The 19,381-nt window shown below is 50.6% G+C and overlaps 1 protein-coding gene across 1 annotated transcript; it reads right to left on the bottom strand.

The window, feature by feature from the left end:
* Window positions 1-1,016: 1,016 nt before the first annotated feature.
* ASTL (astacin like metalloendopeptidase) lies at window positions 1,017-18,902 on the bottom strand. Its single transcript, XM_049856859.1, has 9 exons — window positions 18,786-18,902; window positions 18,225-18,350; window positions 15,402-15,463; window positions 13,934-14,027; window positions 13,289-13,406; window positions 12,461-12,642; window positions 9,560-9,641; window positions 9,307-9,461; window positions 1,017-2,377 (listed from the first exon to the last, which is right to left on the bottom strand). The coding sequence occupies exons 1-9, from the start codon at window positions 18,898-18,900 to the stop codon at window positions 1,770-1,772; spliced, it is 1,542 nt and encodes a 513-aa protein (XP_049712816.1). The 5' UTR covers window positions 18,901-18,902; the 3' UTR covers window positions 1,017-1,769.
* Between the last annotated feature and the right edge of the window lie 479 nt (window positions 18,903-19,381).

Below are 19,381 nucleotides of genomic sequence, written 5' to 3'. Positions count from 1 at the left end.
TGAGCCAGGACTGGACCTCCAGACACTGCTCAGGGTGGGGCTTGTGAAGTAGACCCTGGACCAGAACTGTTCTGGAGACCTGGCTCTGCAGTGATAGGTGGCTTCCTAGGAGATGACAGGAGGCTCTTCATGACAAGGACAGCCTTGTCTGGGACCACCCCCAGAGAGGGTCAGGTACCTATCTACCCCTTGAGCCGCCAGGCCCAGCCAGCCTTACCTTGCCTTCTGGAGAACCCAGATGCAGAAACCATTGTGCTCGTTACAGGCAGCACCTGAGCCCTAGAGGGCCTCACAGGGTACAGAGAAACCCCAGCCAAGTGCCAGAGGCCTGGCTCTGCTGCTTGGCGAGGTAGTCACACTTATTTCTCTGTCGCATGAAGGTGCTATAGCACTGCCCCTTTCCTATAACTGGTCCAATGTCTCTGCCTGAGAATCTCCCAGCAGGGCTGTTACCTGCTAGGAGCACAGACAGAGCCCCTGCCGACTCCAAACTCACACTCAGATACACCATGTCTGGGAGCAAGAAGAGGGACAGGGTTTCCCCGCAACAATCCTTCCCTGATGCTAATGATTGAGACTGGGACCCTGTTCAGTCTCGGGTAGTTCTTGACTCAAGACTGAAAGCCAAGGCCACCTGAGGGCACAGGCTCCAGGGTTCCCTGAGTGTATCCTCTTGCCCCTTGACCTGGCCCCAGCTGTGACCAGCCCAGAGGTTGGCAAAGGTCAAGTTCTCCCCGGCACCTGAGCACTCCAAAGCCTTAGCCTGCACTGCTTCTCCCTAGTCACAGGACCTTGGGCAGCCCATTTACTTCTCTAAGTCTGCTTCCTCCTCTGGAAAACAGGTGTAGACACCCCGGTACCCACCTCACAGGGCAGCCATAAAGGCTAAAGGTATCGTGTGTGTGTGTGTGTGTGTGTGTGTGTGTGTGTGTGTAGTCAGTACAGCACTGGCATGTACCAAGTACTCAATTTTTTATTTCTGTCCAAAAACATCTGAGTCTCTGGACCCCATCGGGACAGGGTATAGGCTCCTGCTTCCCTCCACCCCCGAACGGGCTTCTGACAGTCCACAAGAGCAGTGCGTGCTGGGCTAGGAGGGCTCCACCCAGGCCCACTCCTTGGTGCCTGCTGGAGACTTCCTTTGCACCTGGAACAGGCTTCACAGGGAGCCAGGTGCTGTAGAAAAGTAGTTTTTGGCTGACGGAGATGGGGCCTGGACCCTCCCCGGCCCCTTTCCACCATCCAGAGCTGCCCCCTGCCAAGCTGCAGGGTGGGGCCAAGAATCTTGGAAACAGCAATTTGGGGCAGAGATGACCTCCAAGTCCTCTCTGTTCAGGGTTAGTCCTGGTAGGGTAAGGCCCTCACCCCTCCACCTAGAGTCTTTCTGCTCTGCAGGAGAGCGAACCGGGCTCTGAAGGTCTCCTGGAAAGCAGGGCTGGAGGGCAGGGCTGCAGACAACATTTCCAGCACCCAGGTCTCAGGGACAGGAGGCTGTTCCCAGGGTCACGGCCACTGGGATCACTCAAGGCCTGGTCCCACAGATATGTGGGTCAGCACCCTTAGTCCACGCTGGGGAATTGGACACAGACATAGGCTCCCAGGGGCCTTCAGTACTGGAACCTGCCTCTTCCCTACCCTTCCCAGACCTCCTGTCCCTGGAGCCCTGAAGAATGTCACCTCCCGTTCCCAGCGTCCTCCAGGGCTGGGGCAGAAGTCAGAGCAGGCAGAGCCAGATACCCCCATATGTCTGCCTGCCCCTAAAAATGGATCTAGGGAGCTTGTCTGTCCCCACGAGCCCTTGGGGGAGCAAGACAGGAGAGGGCCCTGCCCCTTTGAGAGAAGGTAGCCCGACTGGGGCTAGAAGAAAAGGAGGTGCTGCCCAGAGGGGCTACGGGTTGGGCAACCCCACTTCTCTGGGCAGAAGACTCCCTCCCCACTTGGGTCTGACCGCTGGGCATCCCCCTAAAGTGATTTCCAGGTACATGGCCTCCTGGCAGAGCTGGGTTCCCCAAAGCAGCCTGAACAGGTGCTGGCTGACTTTCTCCTTCTAGAGATGGGGCTGGGGGTACAGTAGGCACTTGGGTCAGCCAAGGCCACTCCAGAACAACGCCAGGAGCACCTGCTCCAGGCCTTGAGCTTGGGGTGGAAACTAGGGCCTGAGGTGGTCTTGCAGGGGTCTCCGTGCTGAACTTCTCCTGAGTAGAGGGCTTCCGTCCAGGTGAATTCTCTCCAGCTCCTGCAGTAATGTGCTGGCCTCCAGTCTTAGAGCCGCTGAGGTGGGGACCCCTGGGTTCCACCAGCAGTGCCTTCAGAAGCCTCTGCAAGTGGGGCCTGGAGGCAGGAGTGGGGCTCCTACCACCGCTGGGGGCCTGAAAGTCTGGAGTAGAAAAGACAGGCGGTCATGTTCCAGAATCACGGAAGATGTGTGGCCCAGCTTCAAAGAGCCAGGGCTGTCTTCGGCTTTATTCAGAAATGTAGAGCTCAGTCCACAGGCAATGATAACCAGCTATGCTGGACCCAGCTGCCCAGCCCCTGCTAAGCCCGGGCTTAACCTTCAAGACCCAAATTCTCACTTGCACTAGAGACCATCCCATGTCCTCCCTGAGGTCACCACCAGAAGATCAGGTCTCTCAGCTCTTCCATGACCTCCCTCCTTCCACCCCAGGCTGCCCTGTCAGCCAATTCAACTGGCTAGCACTGCAGGCCTGACTTTACACTGTTTCTTAGACCACTCCATGCATAGCAACACACCCACTTCCCGTCCTGCATCTGAAACGTCTAGAACTTTTCCTCCATTTGTAGCCATATTCGATTCCAGGACATCTGGAAGATACAGCTGAGTGCTCCCAGGCCCTTGCGCCACACCAGGAGGTAGGCAGTCCTCTTTGCTCTTCACTGCCACTTCCAGACCATGACTGCTGCCCACTTTGTAAATATTCCTCCCCTTTTAGGCCCAAATTTTCTAGCCTTACAGTCTCACTCCCTGAGTGCTGCCTCTCATCCCTGCCACACCTGCCCATGCATCAAAGGTGTCACCAATCCACCAGTGACACCACTTCCACACTGGCATGCTTCTACCAGAGACTTTTCTCCCTACTCCATCCCTTGTACCCCACTGACCTCACAGTTCTCCCCCTCACCCCAGACCTGATCAGCACCAGAAACTACCACCTCTGAAATCTGTTTCCAGCAGCCTCCTTCACTTCCAGCTCACTCAGTATCATTAATTCTTCAGAATTCCTGAGACTAGTGTTTCATGAACCCCAACCTCTCAATCACTCTTGCCTCCTTGCTCCTGGATGGCTGTCCTTACCCAGTTGAGACTCCATGGCCCATCACTAATCATGCCTCTGGAGAGGTTCTCAACCACCTTCTCTTCTGTCACACCTGCCCATAAAACCCCAGTCCTGGGTGGCCAACTAGCCAGCCCACACCATGCCTCCACCTGGGCAGCCAGGTGCTTCCAGTACTGCCTGCAGGTCTCCTTGTCTCTTCTCCAGTCAGCCTTCACGTTTTCCCTCACATCCATCTCTTTCTCCTACCACCTCTCAGCTGGTCACTTTACCTCATGCTTTACAAGATCAAAGCCCTCAAACAGATAACCCCTCGTGTGCCTATTCCAAGATTCACATGCAAACTCAGGCTATGTCTGTCTTCTTCTCTCCTATTAGGTCCAGAAGCTCCTCAGCTCCCACAAAGGACAGACCCTCCCCAAACATTCTGGATGTTCTTGGCTCTTCCTCCACATGCACCCTTCCTCTTCTCCAAGGGGTCATCCATTTAGCATCAATGTGCTCGCATGTCTACCATCTCAATAAGACCCTTGACTTAGCCCCTTCCAGCTACCTTGCAATTCTCTATTCCTCATGATAATCAAATCTGCAGAACAAAACTCATGGCACACCATCTGCCATTCCTTTTAATTAAAAAAAGTAATATTTGATACAGTAAAAAAAATGCATATATGTATATGTAAGGAAGAATAGTCTTTTCAACAAATAGCATTGGAACAAGTGGATATCCGCATGCAAAATAATTAAGTTGGACCCCTTTCATACATCATATAAAAATTAACCCCGAACAGATCACAGTCTTAAACGTAAGACCTAAAACTAAGACTCCTAGAAGAAAACACAAGGGCAAACCTTCATGACCTTGGGTTAGGCAAAGCCTTCTCGGATGTGACGTCAAAGGCACAAAGACAAAGAAATTTAAAAAAAGATAAATTGAACTTGAAATGAAAAATATTTTTATGTTCAAAGGACGCCATCAAGAAAGTGAAAAGACAAAAGGCAGCCCACAGAATGGGAGAAAATATTTGCAAATCATGTATCTGATAAGTGACTGGGACCCAGAATATATAAAGAACTCTTAGAACTCAATAAAAAGACAACTCGATTGAAAAATGGGCAAAGGATTTGAACAGATACTTTGCAGAAAGATATACAATGGCCAATAAGCACATGAAAAGATGCTCAACATCATTAGCCATCAGGGAAATGTACATCAAAACCATGATTTGATACCATTTCACCCCACTAATATGGCTATAATCAAGAGGACAGATAATAACGAGTGTTTATGAGGTTATGGAGAAATTGGAACCCTCATACATTGTAGGTGGGAGTGTGAAATGGTACACCCACTTTGGAAAACAGTTTGGCCGTGTCTTAAGGATTTAAACGTAGAGCTACCATATGACCCAACAACTCTACTCCTAAATATATACCCAGGAGAACTGAGACATGTCCACACAAAGGCTTGTACACAGATGGTTATAGTAGCATTATTCATAAGAGCCCAAAACTGGAAACAACCCAAACGTCCACCAACTGATGAACTGATCAGTAAAGTGTGGTATATCCAGACAATGGAATATTACTCAGCCTCAGAAAGGAAGGAAGTACCGATTTATGCTACCACATGAGTGAACCCTGAAAACAGGATAGTAAGTGAAAGAAGCCAGTCACAAAAGGCCACATGTTTTATAATTTCATTCATATGAAATGTTCAGAATAGGAAAATCCAGGGGACAAAAAGTAGATTAGTGATTGCGTATGGAGGTAGGCAAGGGGAGCCAGGGGAGTGACTGCTAATAGGTACAGGGTTTCTTTGGGGATGATGAAAGCATTAATAGAATTGGTTGCAGTGATGGTTGCACAACTTCTTGAATCTATTAAGTTACCGAACTGTATACGTTAGATGGGCAAGTTGTATAGCATGTAACTTACATAAAGCTCACATTTGTTGCCGTAGAGTCAATTCCGACTAATGGCGACCCCAGTGTGCAGAATAGAACTGCTCCATAGAGTTGTCAAGATCATGACCTTTTCAGAAACAGATTGCCAAGCTGGTCTTCCAAGGTGCCTCTGGGTGGGTTCGAACTGCCAACCTTTGGACTAGTAGTTGAGTGCTTAACCATTTGTTCCATTCAGGGACATATGTAATTATCTGTAATCTGGGAGGGATGGACAATCCCAATACTCAATTTAAGAGCTATTGAAAAAAAGAAAACCAAACCCATTGCTGTTCAATCGATTCTGACTCACAGTGACCCTATAGGACAGAGTAGAACTGCCCCATAGGGCTTCCAGGGAGTGACTGGTAGATTCTAACTGCTGACCTTTTGGTTAGTAGCCAAGCTCTTAACCACTGCACCACCAGGGCTTCTAAGAGCTATGTTGTTGTTGTTGTTGTTGCTGTTGTTGTTAGGTGCCGCTGAGGTGGCTCTGACTCATAGCAACCCTACGCACAACAGAACGAAACACTGCCCGGTCCTGCACCATCCTTACAATCGTTGTTATGCTTGAGCCCATTGTTGCAGCCACTGTGTCAAGCCACTTCGTTGAGGGTCTTCCTTTTTTCCGCTGACCCTGTACTTTGCCAAGCATGAAGCCCTTCTCCAGGGACTGATCCCGCCTGACAACACGTCCAAAGTATGTAAGACACAGTCTCGCCATCCTTGCTTCTAAGGAGCATTCTGGTTGTACTTCTTCCAAAACAGATTTATTCGTTCTTCTGGCAGTCCATGGCATATTCAATATTCTTTGCCAACACCACAATTCAAAGGCATCAATTCTTCTTTGGTCTTCCTTATTCATTGTCCAGCTTTCATATGCATATGATGTGATTGAAAATACCATGACTTGGGTCAGGCACACCTTAGTCTTTAAGGTGACATCTTTGCTCTTCATCACTTTAAAGAGGTCCTTTTCAGTAGATTTTTTTTTTTCCAGCAGATTTACCCAATGCAATGTGTCTTTTGATTTCTTAACTGCTGCTTGCGTGGCTGTTGATTGTGGATCCAAGTAAAACGAAATCCTTGACAACTTCAATCTTTTCTCCGTTTATCATGATGTTGCTCATTGGTCCAGTCGTGAGGTTTTTTGTTTTCTTTATGTTGAGGTGCAATCCTTACTGAAGGCTGTGGTCTTTGATCTTCATTAGTAAGTGCTTCAAGTTCTCTTCACTTTCAGCAAGCAAGGTTCTGTTATCTCCATAATGCAGGTTGTTAATGAGTCTTTCTCCAATCCTGATCCCCCATTCTTCTTCATACAGTCCAGCTTCTTGGATTATTTGCTTAGCGTACAGATTGAATAGGTATGGTGAAAGAATACAACTCTGGCACACACCTTTCCTGACTTTAAACCAATCAGTATCCCCTTGTTCTGTCCGAACAACTGCCTCTTGATCTATGTAAAGGTTCCTCATGAGTACAATTAAGTGTCCTGGAATTCCCATTCTTCGCAACATTATCCGTAATTTGTTATGATCCACACAGTCGAATGCCTTTGCATAGTCAATAAAACACAGGTAAACATCCTTCTGGTATTCTCTGCTTTCAGCTAGCATCCATCTGACATCAGCAATGATATCCCTGGTTCCACGTCCTCTTCTGAATCCAGCCTGAATTTCTGGCAGTTCCCTGTGGATATACTGCTCTAGTCGTTTTTGAATGATTTTGCTTGCATGTGATATTAATATTATTCCATAATTTCCACATTCGGTTGGATCACCTTTCTTGGGAATAGGCATAAATATGGATCTCTTCCAGCCAGTTCGCCAGGAAGCTGTCTTCCATATTTCTTGGCATAGATGAGTGAGCACCTCCAACGCTGCATCTGTTTGTTGAAACATCTCAATTGACATTCCATCAGTTCCTGGAGCCTAGTTTTTCGCCAATGCCTTCAGAGCAGCTTGGACTTCTTCCTTCAGTACCATCGGTTCCTGATCATATGCTGCTTCTTGAAATGGTTGAACATAGACTGATTCTTTTTGGTATAATGACTCTGTGTTTTCCTTGCATCTTCTTTTGATGCTTCCTGTGTCATTTAATATTTTCCCTGTGGAATCCTTCACTATTGCAGCTCGAGGCTTGAATTTTTTCTTCAGTTCTTTCGGCTTGAGAAACACTGAGCGTGTTCTTCCTTTTTGGTTTTCCATCTCCAGCTCTTTGCACATGTCATTATAATACTTTGTCTTCTCGAGAGGCCCTTTGAAATCTTCTGTTCAGTTCTTTTACTTCATCAATTCTTCCTTTGCTTTAGCTGCTCGACGTTTGAGAGCAAGTTTCAGAGTCTCCTCTGACATCCATCTTGGTCTTTTCTTTCTTTCCTGTCTTTTCAATGACCTCTTGCTTTCTTCATGTATGATGTCCTTGATGTCATTCCACAACTTGTCCGGTCTTCTGTCACCAGGATTCGATGCATCAAATCTATTCTTGAGATGGTCTCTAAATTCAGGTGGGATATACTCAAGGTCATATTTTGGCTCTCGTGGACTTGCTCTGATTTTCTTCAGTTTCAGCTTGAACTTGCATAGGAGCAATTGATGGTCTGTTCCACAGTCGACCCCTGGCCTTATTCTGACCGATGATATTGTGCTTTTCCATTGTCTCTTTCCGCAGATGTAGTCAATTTGATCTCTGTGTGCTCCATCTGGCGAGGTCCATGTGTCTAGTCACTGTTCATGTTGGTGAAAGAAGGTATTTGCAAAAAAGAAGTCGTTGGTCTTGCAAAATTCTAATCATTCAATCTCCAGCATAGTTTCTATTACCAAGGCCATATTTTCCAACTACTGATTCTCCTTCGTTTCCAACTTTCTCGTTCCAATCGCCAGTAATTATCAATGCATCTTGGTTGCATGTTCGATCAATTTCAGACTGCAGCAGCTGATAAAAATCTTCTATTTCTTCATCTTTAGCCCTAGTGGTTGGTGCGTGTATTTGAATAATAGTTGTATTAACTGGTCTTCCTTGTAGGCGTATGGATATTATCCTATCACGGACAGCATTGTACTTCAGGATAGATCTTGAAATATTCTTTTTGACAATGAATGCAACACCATTCCTCTTCAAGTTGTCATTCCCAGCATAGTAGACTATATGATTGTCCGATTCAAAATGGCCAATACCAGTCCATTTCAGTTCACTAATGCCTATGATATCGATGTTTATGCGTTCCATTTCATTTTTGACGATTTCCAATTTTCCTAGATTCATACTTTCAGGTTCTGATTGTTAACAGATGTTTGCAGCTGTTTCTTCTCATTATGAGTCATGCCACATCAGTGAATGAAGGTCCCGAAAGCTTTACTCCATCCACGTCACTAAGGTTGACTCTACTTTGAGGAGGCAGCTCTTCCCCAGTCATCTTTTGAGTGCCTTCCAACCTGGGGGGCTCATCTTCCAGCACTATATCAGACAACGTTCCGCTGCTATTCATAAGGTTTTCACTGGCTAATGCTTTTCAGAAGTAGACTCCTGGGTCCTTCTTCCTAGCCTGTCTTAGTCTGGAAGCTCAGCTGAAACCTGTCCTCCATGGGTGACCCTGCTGGTATCTGAATACTGGTGGCATAGCTTCCAGCATCACAGCAACATGCAAGCCTCCACAGTATGACGAACTGACAGACATTTCGGAGAAAACAGCTGTAGTATTATATATCTAAAGTGACCCATATGTTCTCCCTGCCTGCCCGAGGGAACCGTCACACTGAATTTTCTGTTGATCCTTTCCTTGCATCTCAGCACATCTGTGTGTATCCCTCAGTACAGTTTGCTTCTTAGTGCTCTTGACCTTTATAATAGTGGTATCATACCAAAATGTAGTCTTCCGTGGCTTGGGCTTTTCACTCAACATTATGTTTCTGAGAGCCATCTCTGTTGTGTGTACCTATGGCTTACTCATTTTTCAAACTGTATAAAGTTCCATTGTGTGAATATACTACAATTTATCCACCCATTCTTCTGTTACTGGTCATTTAAACCTTCTCCATGTCCCTCAACCCACTCTGCCCCATGTCACTCACCTCGTTCAGGGGGGCTGTGACCACTTGGTCTGCAGTCATAAAGCCTGAGGACCCGTGTGACATCCAAAGCACTCAGGTTCCACCGCTGGCCAATGTGGATACTGGGGTCCCAGAGTGGCAGAAGGGTAGGGATCCCACGCCGGCTGAAGGCAAGCCTGGAACACAGCAGGCAGAGGCCTGAGTCTGGATCACAGCAGGGGCTGGGAGGGCAATGTGGAGGGAAGGACAGAAGGAAGCGAAGGGGGGTCCTCACCTCCCGTAATGCATCACTGACAGGTAGTCATAGGGCACCAGCATGTTGCTGCTCCGAGCTTTGAGGAAGTTGATTTCATAGCCTGGAAAGAAAGAACACTTGAAAGTGTAGGAAGAAGGCAGACTGGAAGAGAGGGGGCTGTGGGAAGAGGATGGGTCTGACTTTATCACAGACTTCTGGGAATGTATAACCCACCTGTGCTGAGCCTTGGTGGCACAGCAGTTAAGAGCTCAGCTGCTAACCAAAAGGTCGGCAGTTCGAATCCACCAGCTACTCCTTGGAAACTTTATCGGGCAGTTCTATTCTGTCCTACAGGGTAGCTATGAGTTGAAATCAACTCCACAGCAACGGCTTTTGGTATGCTGGGCAGCTAGAAACCATAGCCCAGTGTTCTTCTCCTGCCCCAACCCAGTGCTGGTCTCTGTCTCCTTCATGCTTCATTACCCACCAGCATCCCTGCCACAGGAGGGTGGCAGACCTGTGCCAGGTGATATGGAAGTACCTGGACCTCATGGCTGGATGGCTGGCCACCGCCTCCTAACTGTTCTCTCCACTTCTCACTTCTTCCTTTCCTCAAATTCCCACGTGTGGGGCTAACCTTTGCATAACCTACAGCTTCCATTAAGTTGCACACTGCTCACAGTAGCTTGGATGCCCTTCTTCCCACAAGATAGTGTCTACTCCTTGGCCCAGCAAAGGGCCCTCTATCCCCACCACCCTGCTCCCCCAGCCTAGCAACTTCCACATCCTCCACCTTCCCCAAGGTCACTAGCCGCCTCCTTATCACTGATCAAATCGGCATTCCAGTGCCTCTATATTAACCAAACCCATCTCCATCGAGTTGATTCCGACTCCGAGCAACCCTATAGGACAGGACAGAACCTCCCCATAGGGTTTCCAAGGCCGTAATCTTTACAGAAACAGGCTGCCACATTTTTCTTCCATGGAGCAGCTGGTGGGTTGGAACCACCGTATTGCCTGCCTAAAAATATCTGACCCTAGAGAACTCATTTCTTCCTCTTAAAATCCTTATTATTAAGCACAGCTTTGAATAGGCAATGTATTTACGTGGATTCAAAAATTTTTAAATATATATTAAAAGACATATAGTAAAAGTCTTCCAACTCCATCCCCCTCCTCTCCCACCTCCCCACCCCAACAGTTAATTACTGTTGTTAGTTCGTGTATGCGTCCTGGCAGAGTTTGTTCTGCACAAATTAACTGAATACAAATATATTCTCACTTTCCTCTATTCTTAAGAAAGAAAGATGTTTTTTCCATTAAGGTAGCTGATGTTTTAACCTATTCCGTTGTTCAAGAAAACAGCTCTCGAATTTATTTATTAGTGCTGCTGGTGTCCTAACTCACTAAACTACTGCTTTCACTTTTATTAATTCCTTTTTGCTTTCTTTTTAGTTTTCTCCTAACTTGAATTGAAATGCTTAATTTATTTGCTCTCTAGCTTTGTTAAGGCATTTAAGCCTACATGTTTTCCCTGAGCGCTGCTTCAGCTGTGAACCATGTTTTCAAATACAGTGTTTTTGTGGTTTTCTTTTATAATTCCTCCAATTTTTTCCCCAAGTGGGAGAAGTTTTGGGCTTTGATATGTTATTAATTTCTATTTTTGCTGCATCATGATCAGAATGTTTATTTTAACCCTACTTTTTCTAATTTGAAGTTTTCGTGGCTACCATATGTAAACTTTCACAAGTACCCCATCAAAACTTGAAAAGGTTATAGTCTCTATTTTCAGGTTACAGAGGCACCTATCACCTCCCCCCACTTCCCCACCCTAACCTCTGGTCTCAATCTCCAACCCATCATCAGGGCTCCCCACGTTTCCCCCAAAGCACCCCTTTCTCTAGGGCTCCAGGCGCGCTATCGCCTGTGTCCGGCTAACACTCTTGTGGCCGTTGAGTCAATTCCGACTCATAGCAACCCTACAGGACAGAGTAGAACCACCCCCTTCCAAGGAGCAGGTGGTGGATTCAAACTGCTAACCTTTTGGTTAGCAGCCGAACTCAACCACTGCGCCACCAGGGCTCCTGGATGATCCTACAGCAGCAGAGAAGGTGCTCACACCAGAAGCCCTCTGCCTGCAAGGAGTCTTTCAATTCCTTCCCTTGGTGCCCACACCCCAAACCAAACTTCTGATTATGTAGCTCCTCTGCTCCCATCCCCCACGAGCAGTGACTCCTCACCTTCAGCAGGCAGTCAACCCCCACAAGGGCAGGGGTCCTACCACTGCTGGGATCAGCTCCCTGGCGCCCAGCATTGTGCCCAGCATGGAGCTGCTCAGTATCATCACAATGGACCACTCTACAGCTGAGCCCCAGCTTTCCCTCTGCTGCCTGTTTGCTGAGACCTCCCCCTGTGCTTCCTCTGCTACCCGTGACCTTGAGCGCCCATCTCATACACTCTGAGCCCTGCAGCACCGCCCTCAGCCCCCTTTACCTGTAACTCAGCACAGGCAGCCTGCAGCCAGGGCTTCTGTCTCCTCACAGCCCCTGCTCACACACACAGCCATGCTACCACATGAGCGTGGGTCAGAAGAAACCGCCAATCCCACCCTCAGCAATTGAAGGTGTCAAGGGCAGAAATGAGATGCAAAGCAAACAGTTCTGCCCTAGTTCTGGCATGACTGTTCTGCCCTAGCTCCAGCGTGACTATTGGAGGGAAGTGAAGACATGGAGCCTGGAGCAGCAGCAGCAGCAGCTGGACCACTCTCTTTTTTCAAAGAGAAGCAGGGGCCCCCCGATCCCACAGGGATCAGGCAGGTGGTGGAGAGGATGGACAGCCTCTTCTGAGGGAGCTAGGTGATCCTTCAGGCCCTGGCTTGAGCCAGCTACCCTCTCCCACAGGACCCCCAGGCCCAGCCTGGTCTGAGCATACCTGGCTTACCTGGGAGGACCTCGTCCCAGTTGACACGGATGTAGCGGTCCCGGTCGGCCCTGGCATGCTCGTGCCAGAAGCCCAGCACATGCATAAGCTCGTGCAGCGCGATGCCTGGGCCCCTCTGGAGACAGGCGGGTGCCAGGGACACCACCTGCATCCCTCCGCTGCGCCCCACATTAGAGAAGCACCTGCAGGCAGGAGAGACGGCCGGGCAATTGTCTACCCTGAGGCCAGTAGACCCAGGCCCCTCTCCTCTCAAGTGCTGGGATGGGTGAACACCAGGAGTCCCCATCCTGGGCTCTACTCCCAGGTTTGCCCCCCAAGTCCCTTCACTGCCTGGCCTTTTGTGAAATGGCTTGCATATGTATTATCTCAGGCCCGTAATAGGCTATGAAGAGGGTAGCGCCTGTCCCCTGTCTCAGAGGTGCAGCAGAAGAGGCTCAGGAGCCAGGGGATTTGCCCAGAGTCACATGGCTCCTACGTTTTGAGCCAGGATTCAAGGCCAGGTCTGCCCCACAAAGCGCACACTCACTTACCCCACATAAAGTCTCCCTGGTGAGGACTTCATAAATGAGGGTCCAGCACCTTAATTCCCACCCACTTCTACCTCCCACACTGAATAATTACAGGTCCATCTCACATTGGACAAACTCTCAGGGTAGGCAGGGGGACTTTGGACCTGGGAGGAAGGGACCAGTAGGTTTGTGGTGAATTCCAGACTGAATTCTGAGGAAAGCTAAGGAAGCTACTCCCATTGTGCACGCTAACGCACACACGTGTATACACGCACACGTCCACACGTGCACACCCCTAATCCCACCCAGGGGCACTTACCCAGACATGGGGACGATGGAAATGAAGTCTCTCTGGCCATCATAGGAGACAAACCTGATGCATGTAAGGCGTTCAAACTCAGCAAATGCCTTCAGGATGACCTGCCGGCTGAGCTCATCTGGGAAGAAACACCTGGCTGAACACCTTCCCGGCCCCTTTGAGGTCTGCATGGAGGCAGGAAACGCTCCCAACATGGAGTGGCAACAAAGGGCAGCAGGATAGTGTCGGGGAAAGAAGGCTGGGCTCCAGACAGACCCTGGCTGTGTGACCTTGAGCAAGTCACTGCCCTCTGGACCAGCTGGCTTCTAAACAGACCAGAGAGTTCCTGGACATACCTTCCCAGTCAGCTCTCTGAGGATTTTAACCCTCCAGGCTCAGGAGGCCTTGGGAATAAAAGGGCTCTGGGTTGAAGGGCTTCCGGGGCTATGATTTGGGTGGTGGTGGTAGTGGAGGGATGTGGTGATGCAAGAGGGAACAGAGAAATTCAGAGAGGCCAGGGCCATGGTAGGAATACAGGGTACCCCTGGCTTTAGGAATATGGGGTACCCTTGGGTTCAGGCAATGAGGAAGTGCCCGCAGGCTCCCAGAACTCGAAGGCCTGGAGTGAGGAAAGCCCCCTCCCTTCCTCCTGCTGTGCTCACTCACTGTACTCGCTGGACAGCAGGAAGGGGACCTCCACAAGGCCACTGCTACTCTTGGGCCACTTGTTACTGGCAGCCGAGAAGAGCTGGAAGGGGCTCTGAAGAAAGAAGGTAGCTTAGGCATCCCTGAGGACAGACCACCCATATTGTTGCCCCCAAGGGCTGCCATGCCTCAGGCCATGAGAACCCCAGAGATATGGGAGGCTGCAGACCCCGGGTCCGCGAGGGCGGGGAGGCCGTAAGAAAGTCAGTGGAAGCATGGGGAGTTAAGTAGGGCCAGTTACATGAATTATGATGCACAAGACAGTCCTTTGCTCTGTGATAACACAGAACTTAGAATAAATTTCATCAAGCGGAAAAATAAAACTAAGAAATACTCGTCCCTGAAGAGGGCAGCCAGGCATCTCAGCACCCCAGAGTACCCTAATTCAGAAGGACTCAGGGCTCTAGAGGGCAGCCCCCACCCAGCCCCTCAGCAGTGACCTGCCCCGGAGGACAGCAGGTCACCAAGCATCCTTGAATGTGGAGATGGAAAAAAGATGGTGACGGGGTCTCACGCAGGCTGATGCTAACGCCCCACCACCTCTCAGCAGCTCCTTTCTCCATTCTTCCACCAACCAAAGCTTTGAAGTATGGATTTCACCGGCGCCATCACACCCTGCCCCTCCGGCCACCAACATGTTTCACTTTATTCTGTCCCATGGTGGTCACAGGGCTGCACACCCTCCCCTCCCCACCATGCACTGACTGGACAACAGGGGCCTCACCCTGGGTCTTTTTACCTTGTCCTGCCCACCCCCTACCCTCCACTGGGGGCTCTTGCTGCGGCCCTGGAGCCGGAGTGCAGCCTCTAAACCAGCAGGACCATCTGGCTTCCCAACCAGGTCACCATCTTATTCAGGAGCCTGCTGCCATCCCCAGCCACCCAGGAGATGCCCCTGCTCTCCTGAACATACACATCACCCCAATTCCCATTCAGCCTTCTACCTTCCTGACTCAGCCCTTCAACCCCGTCTTCCCCAGGTCAGCGTTCACTGCTGACCCCTAGGTCCCTCGTGCTCCCCCGTAGGTCCCTCGCGCTCCCCCATCAGCTACTTTGGCACCTGTGCTCATCTCTTCCTTCATCTCAATACTTTCTGAGTACCTCACCTGGGGAGGTATTATACTGGGTCTCCAGGGTTCAAGCCTCCTCATCCAGGAAGCCTCCCCAGGCTGACTGCTGCCATCACTTCAGATATAAACTCCCCTCACCATTTAGGCTGCTCGTTCCTCAGTCAGCACTCAGACTGACTTTAAGGCAGAGAGAGAGAGAGAGAGAGGTGTCTATCAAGCTATGAGCACCAAGATCAGCTTCTTCCATGTCAAACCCCCATTATGCTGAGAAGTGGGGTCCTATCTGTGAGGTTATTTACACCCGTGTGTCTGCGCACGTGTGTGTGTGTGTGTGTGTATGTGTGTGCGTGTGCACTCACTGGGCGGATGATATCCCCCTCGAGGAGAAAGCCACTCTCTGGGGTTTCCTCTGGGATGAGCCCTGGAAAGGAAGGAAGAAATGTGTATTGGCCCATTACCCCCCGAACACAAACTCCAGGGACTGACCCAAGAGAGGCTTCAACTGCCAGGCCAAGCAACCCCCAAAGGTCTGTCCTTCCTCCAACCCTGGGGCTAGAACTTCCCTGGGTACTGAGGTTGTGTGGCCTCTGAGTCCCAGTCTAGGTATGTGTGCTGTTCCTCAGCCTGGTCAGATCCTTCCCCTGCTCAGCACAGCCCACAGCATCCCAGCTCCACCCCTGCTCAGCACAGCCCACAGCGTCCACAGCCCCACACCCACACCTGCTCAGCACAGCCCACAGCATCCACAGCTCCACACCTGCTCAGCACAGCCCACAGCATCCACAGCCCCACACCCACACCTGCTCAGTACAGCCCACAGCACCCCAGCTCTACACCTGCTCAGCACAGCCCACAGCCCCACACCCACACCTGCTCAGCATAGCCCCAGCATCCACAGCCCCACACCCACACCTGCTCAGCACAGCCCACAGCATCCACAGCCCCACACCCACACCTGCTCAGCACAGCCCCGGCATCCACAGCCCCACACCCACACCATCAAGTCCAAACTCCTTCTTGCATCCGAGGCCCTCTGCTGTCAGGAGGTGGCCTTTTCTTCCACCTGTCTCCATCCTGCAGTCTAGCCGAAGCCACTCAGAACATGCCTTGGGCTCTTCTCTCCCACCTTATCCCCCATCTAGTTCCTACCCGCCCCCCGCCCCGGAAAACCAAAAACCAAACCTTTTGCCGTCAAGTTGATTCCAACTCATAACGACCCTATAGGACAGGGTAGAGCTACCTCATAGGGTTTCCAAAGAGCAGCTGGTGGGTTTGAACTGCCGACCTTTTGGTTAGCTGCCGAGCTCTTAACCACTGCACCACCAGGGCTCCAGTTCCTACCCATCTGTGTTATATTCAGGACCCTTAGTGATGGAAAGTGACAGAAATTCCAACTAACTCCACCAGAGAAGCATCTCCTCACCTCAGCTTATCTCTGCTTCTCATCTCTCCAACGTCATTTCCTGCCAAGGCAGTCAGCCTTCTCAATAACCTCTTTACTAAGATAACAGTTCCATGAGGCCAGGAGTCTTAGAACAGGGCCTGGCACATAGTAGGTGGCTTAGGTAGTGTTCCCTTGAAGCAGAGCCTGAGACAGGAAGCCTTTTGTAAGGGATTATTGGAGGACTGATCTCTAAGCATTCTTCTGCTAACCAAAGGGACAGTCGTTCAAATCCACCAGCTGCTCCTTGGAGACCCTATGGGGCAGTTCTACTCTGTCCTATAGGGTCGCTATGAGTCAAAATCAACTCGATGGCAACGGGTTTGGGTTTTTTTGTTTTGTTTTAATCTCAGGGGAAACTATAAGGAAGCGAGGGAAGCAAGAGAGGTCTGAGGAAGAAGACAGCTCAGCTGAAGTACAAGCTCAGCCCAACCCCACAGAAAGTTCTGGAACAGAAGGAATGGCACCACAGAGTTGTTCTGCCTTGAGGTAGGAGGGCAGACTTGTCTATCATTTATCATCTCTCGTTGGCTGTGGGCCATCTAGGCAGTAGCCTGCCAAGCATCTCTGGCTGAAGCGCTCATCTGGCCAAGGGACGTCTCCTGAGCAGGGTGCAGCTGTGAGGCCTGAGAAGCCAGCACTCACGGCAGCTGAGAGCCAACAGCATTCACTGGAGTTGGCTCACAAACAGTTGTCCCGGCCACGGCACCTCCACAAGGCTGAGAGTTTGCTCCATGGCAGCTGAGATCAATCCTGGGGCAACTAAAACTTGTTCTGTCTACGTCCAGATCACTCAGTGACCAGAGGGTGGGCTACCTGCGCTGGGCCTCAAAGTATGCTCTCAGAAGAGTGATGAGAAAACTCCACAAGTGGCTCCCACATCGGGGACCTCCTTCCCGCCCCTAGGGCAAGTTCACTCCCTGACCCCCAACTCCTCAGCCCGGATGGTTCCAACACCTGAACTCTGCCTCGATTTCCACCAGTTTTGTCCCAGGACATGGATATGTTGTCGTTCTTCAGCTGAGACCCCAACAGGGAGGTTGTGAGCCTCACACGCCTTTGTACCCCTCGCCCCCTCAGCAGAGATAGGATGAGACGTTCTCAGGCATTCACTAACCATTCAGTTCAACACCCAGGCTCAGAGAGGCCAAGGACCCATACCTTTATCAAGTCATTTTCAAAAGCCTACAGTTGCCCCCTTTCTGACAGAAGTAATAAGCATACCAAACAAACAAACAAACAAAAAAAAAACCAAACCCAGTCAGTGCCTTGGAGTTGATTCTGACTCACAGCAACCCTATAGAACAGAGCAGAACTGCCCCATGGAGTTTCCAAGGAGCACCTGGTGGATTCAAACTGCCCACGCTTTGGTTAGCAGCTGTAGCACTTAACCACTACGCCACCAGGGTTTACATTATAAGCAAACAGTATTGAAGTAATTAAGACTTCGGTTGCTAACCAAACGGTCGGCAGTTGGAATCGACCAGCTGCTCCTTGGAAACCCTCTGGGGCAGTTCTACTCCGTCCTATAGGATCACTGTGAGTCGGAATTGACTCGACAGCAACGGGGTTTATAGAAGATACAGGAAAGTAGGCTGTTTATGAGTTGCCACAGAACTACTTCCAGGTCAGAGCTCACTGAGGATGCTGGGATACCTCCTGCAGCCTTTCTGCTCATACGAGGGTTTCATCACACTACCATTTCATGCCCCTGCGGGCCTAGGAGACATGCTGCCCTCACCTTGGTTAATTGCAGGGATATCCCTGTCCCAGGACCCCTGGGTGTCCTCAGACGTGAGGTCTTCTGGGGAGCTGGTGTCACAGGCTCCTGGGCAGCTAGAGGTGTCGGACGCTCCAAGGATCAAACCTGGACCAGACAGACAGGTGCACACACAAATGCCAGGGGCAGGGTGGTGTCAGACCAAAAGATCCAGCTGCTTCACAAAGGTAGCCTTCCAGCGAGGCGTCCTAGGAGCCTGCCTGGCCCCTCAGCCCGAGCTGGTGCCAGGCCTAGGCTACTTCAAGAAAGGAGCTCCCTTAGCAAAACCAACACCTGGTTCAAAGGGCAGCCCTGTGCTCTGAGTACAGGTGTGGGGGCTGGGGGGTGGGAAGAGGGCCGGAAGGAGGGAGGAGGGATGGATCTCAGGCTCCAGCACTGATGGCAGGTGCAGAACTAGCTTCGGACCCTGCTCAGTGGCTTCCTTCCTCAGCCAAGGCTTCTGGAAACTGGGCTCAGCTTAGGCAAGCACTAGCCTGGGCTGGAGTGCTCCCCACAAAGAGCAAGGATTCTGGAGCAACACACCTGTTATCTCTAGCCAGGCAGGTCTTCTGTAATCCCAGGGGCTTCGGAAGTCCTGACTCCCACCCCTCGGGCCTCCAATAGCTGGTTTCTTGGAATGTTCTGGGAGAGCTCCCATTCTCCAAGCCATCAAGATCAATTATGACCCCTGCATGCTCCAGCCACAGCCTCCTGGCTTTTCTGAGCCAGAGGATGGAGCCTAAACCGGGAAGGAAACACAGGAGCTTACCTGGCAGGCAGAACAGACCGAGCACCCAAGGCCAGAGGCCTGCAACGCTCTCCATGGTGGACACCCACTGCCACTCAGCAAGCAAGAGGACCAACTAGCTGGCAGGACAGCCTAATTGTAGGCTCAGGGCCACCCCCTCATTAAATAGCACTTCCTCCCGCCCCCGCCTGCAGGCTGCTCAACAGCCTCCACCTGCTGCACCACCTGCTCCTACCTGTGGGTCCAACCCCTGCTCCAGCCCAGGCCCCAGCCTTCTGGACCCTGATGGATTCCTTCCTGGCCAAAGTGGTGGGAAGGGTGAGAAGGGACAGGACACAAGGCACCCTGAGGGGCCCCACTTGGGGCTTTGTGCTGCTGAGATCCCTCTTGC

Source organism: Elephas maximus, chromosome 17 (assembly GCF_024166365.1).
Source record: "Elephas maximus indicus isolate mEleMax1 chromosome 17, mEleMax1 primary haplotype, whole genome shotgun sequence".
Classification (NCBI taxonomy): Eukaryota; Metazoa; Chordata; class Mammalia; order Proboscidea; family Elephantidae; genus Elephas; species Elephas maximus.
The sequence above is the reverse complement of the archived record's forward strand: the minus strand, read 5'-3'. Positions and strand labels throughout refer to the sequence as shown.

Excerpts from the sequence above, each read along its gene's own strand:
- ASTL (XM_049856859.1), bottom strand. The coding sequence starts at position 18,900 with ATGGGAGCTCTCCCAGAACATTCCAAGAAACCAGCTATTGGAGGCCCG. Across the intron at positions 18,351-18,785 it reads TGCCTGGCTAGAGATAACAG|GTTTGATCCTTGGAGCGTCC; the intron begins GTGTGTTGCTCC and ends TGTCTGGTCCAG. Across the intron at positions 9,462-9,559 it reads TCAGTGATGCATTACGGGAG|GCTTGCCTTCAGCCGGCGTG; the intron begins GTGAGGACCCCC and ends GCTGTGTTCCAG.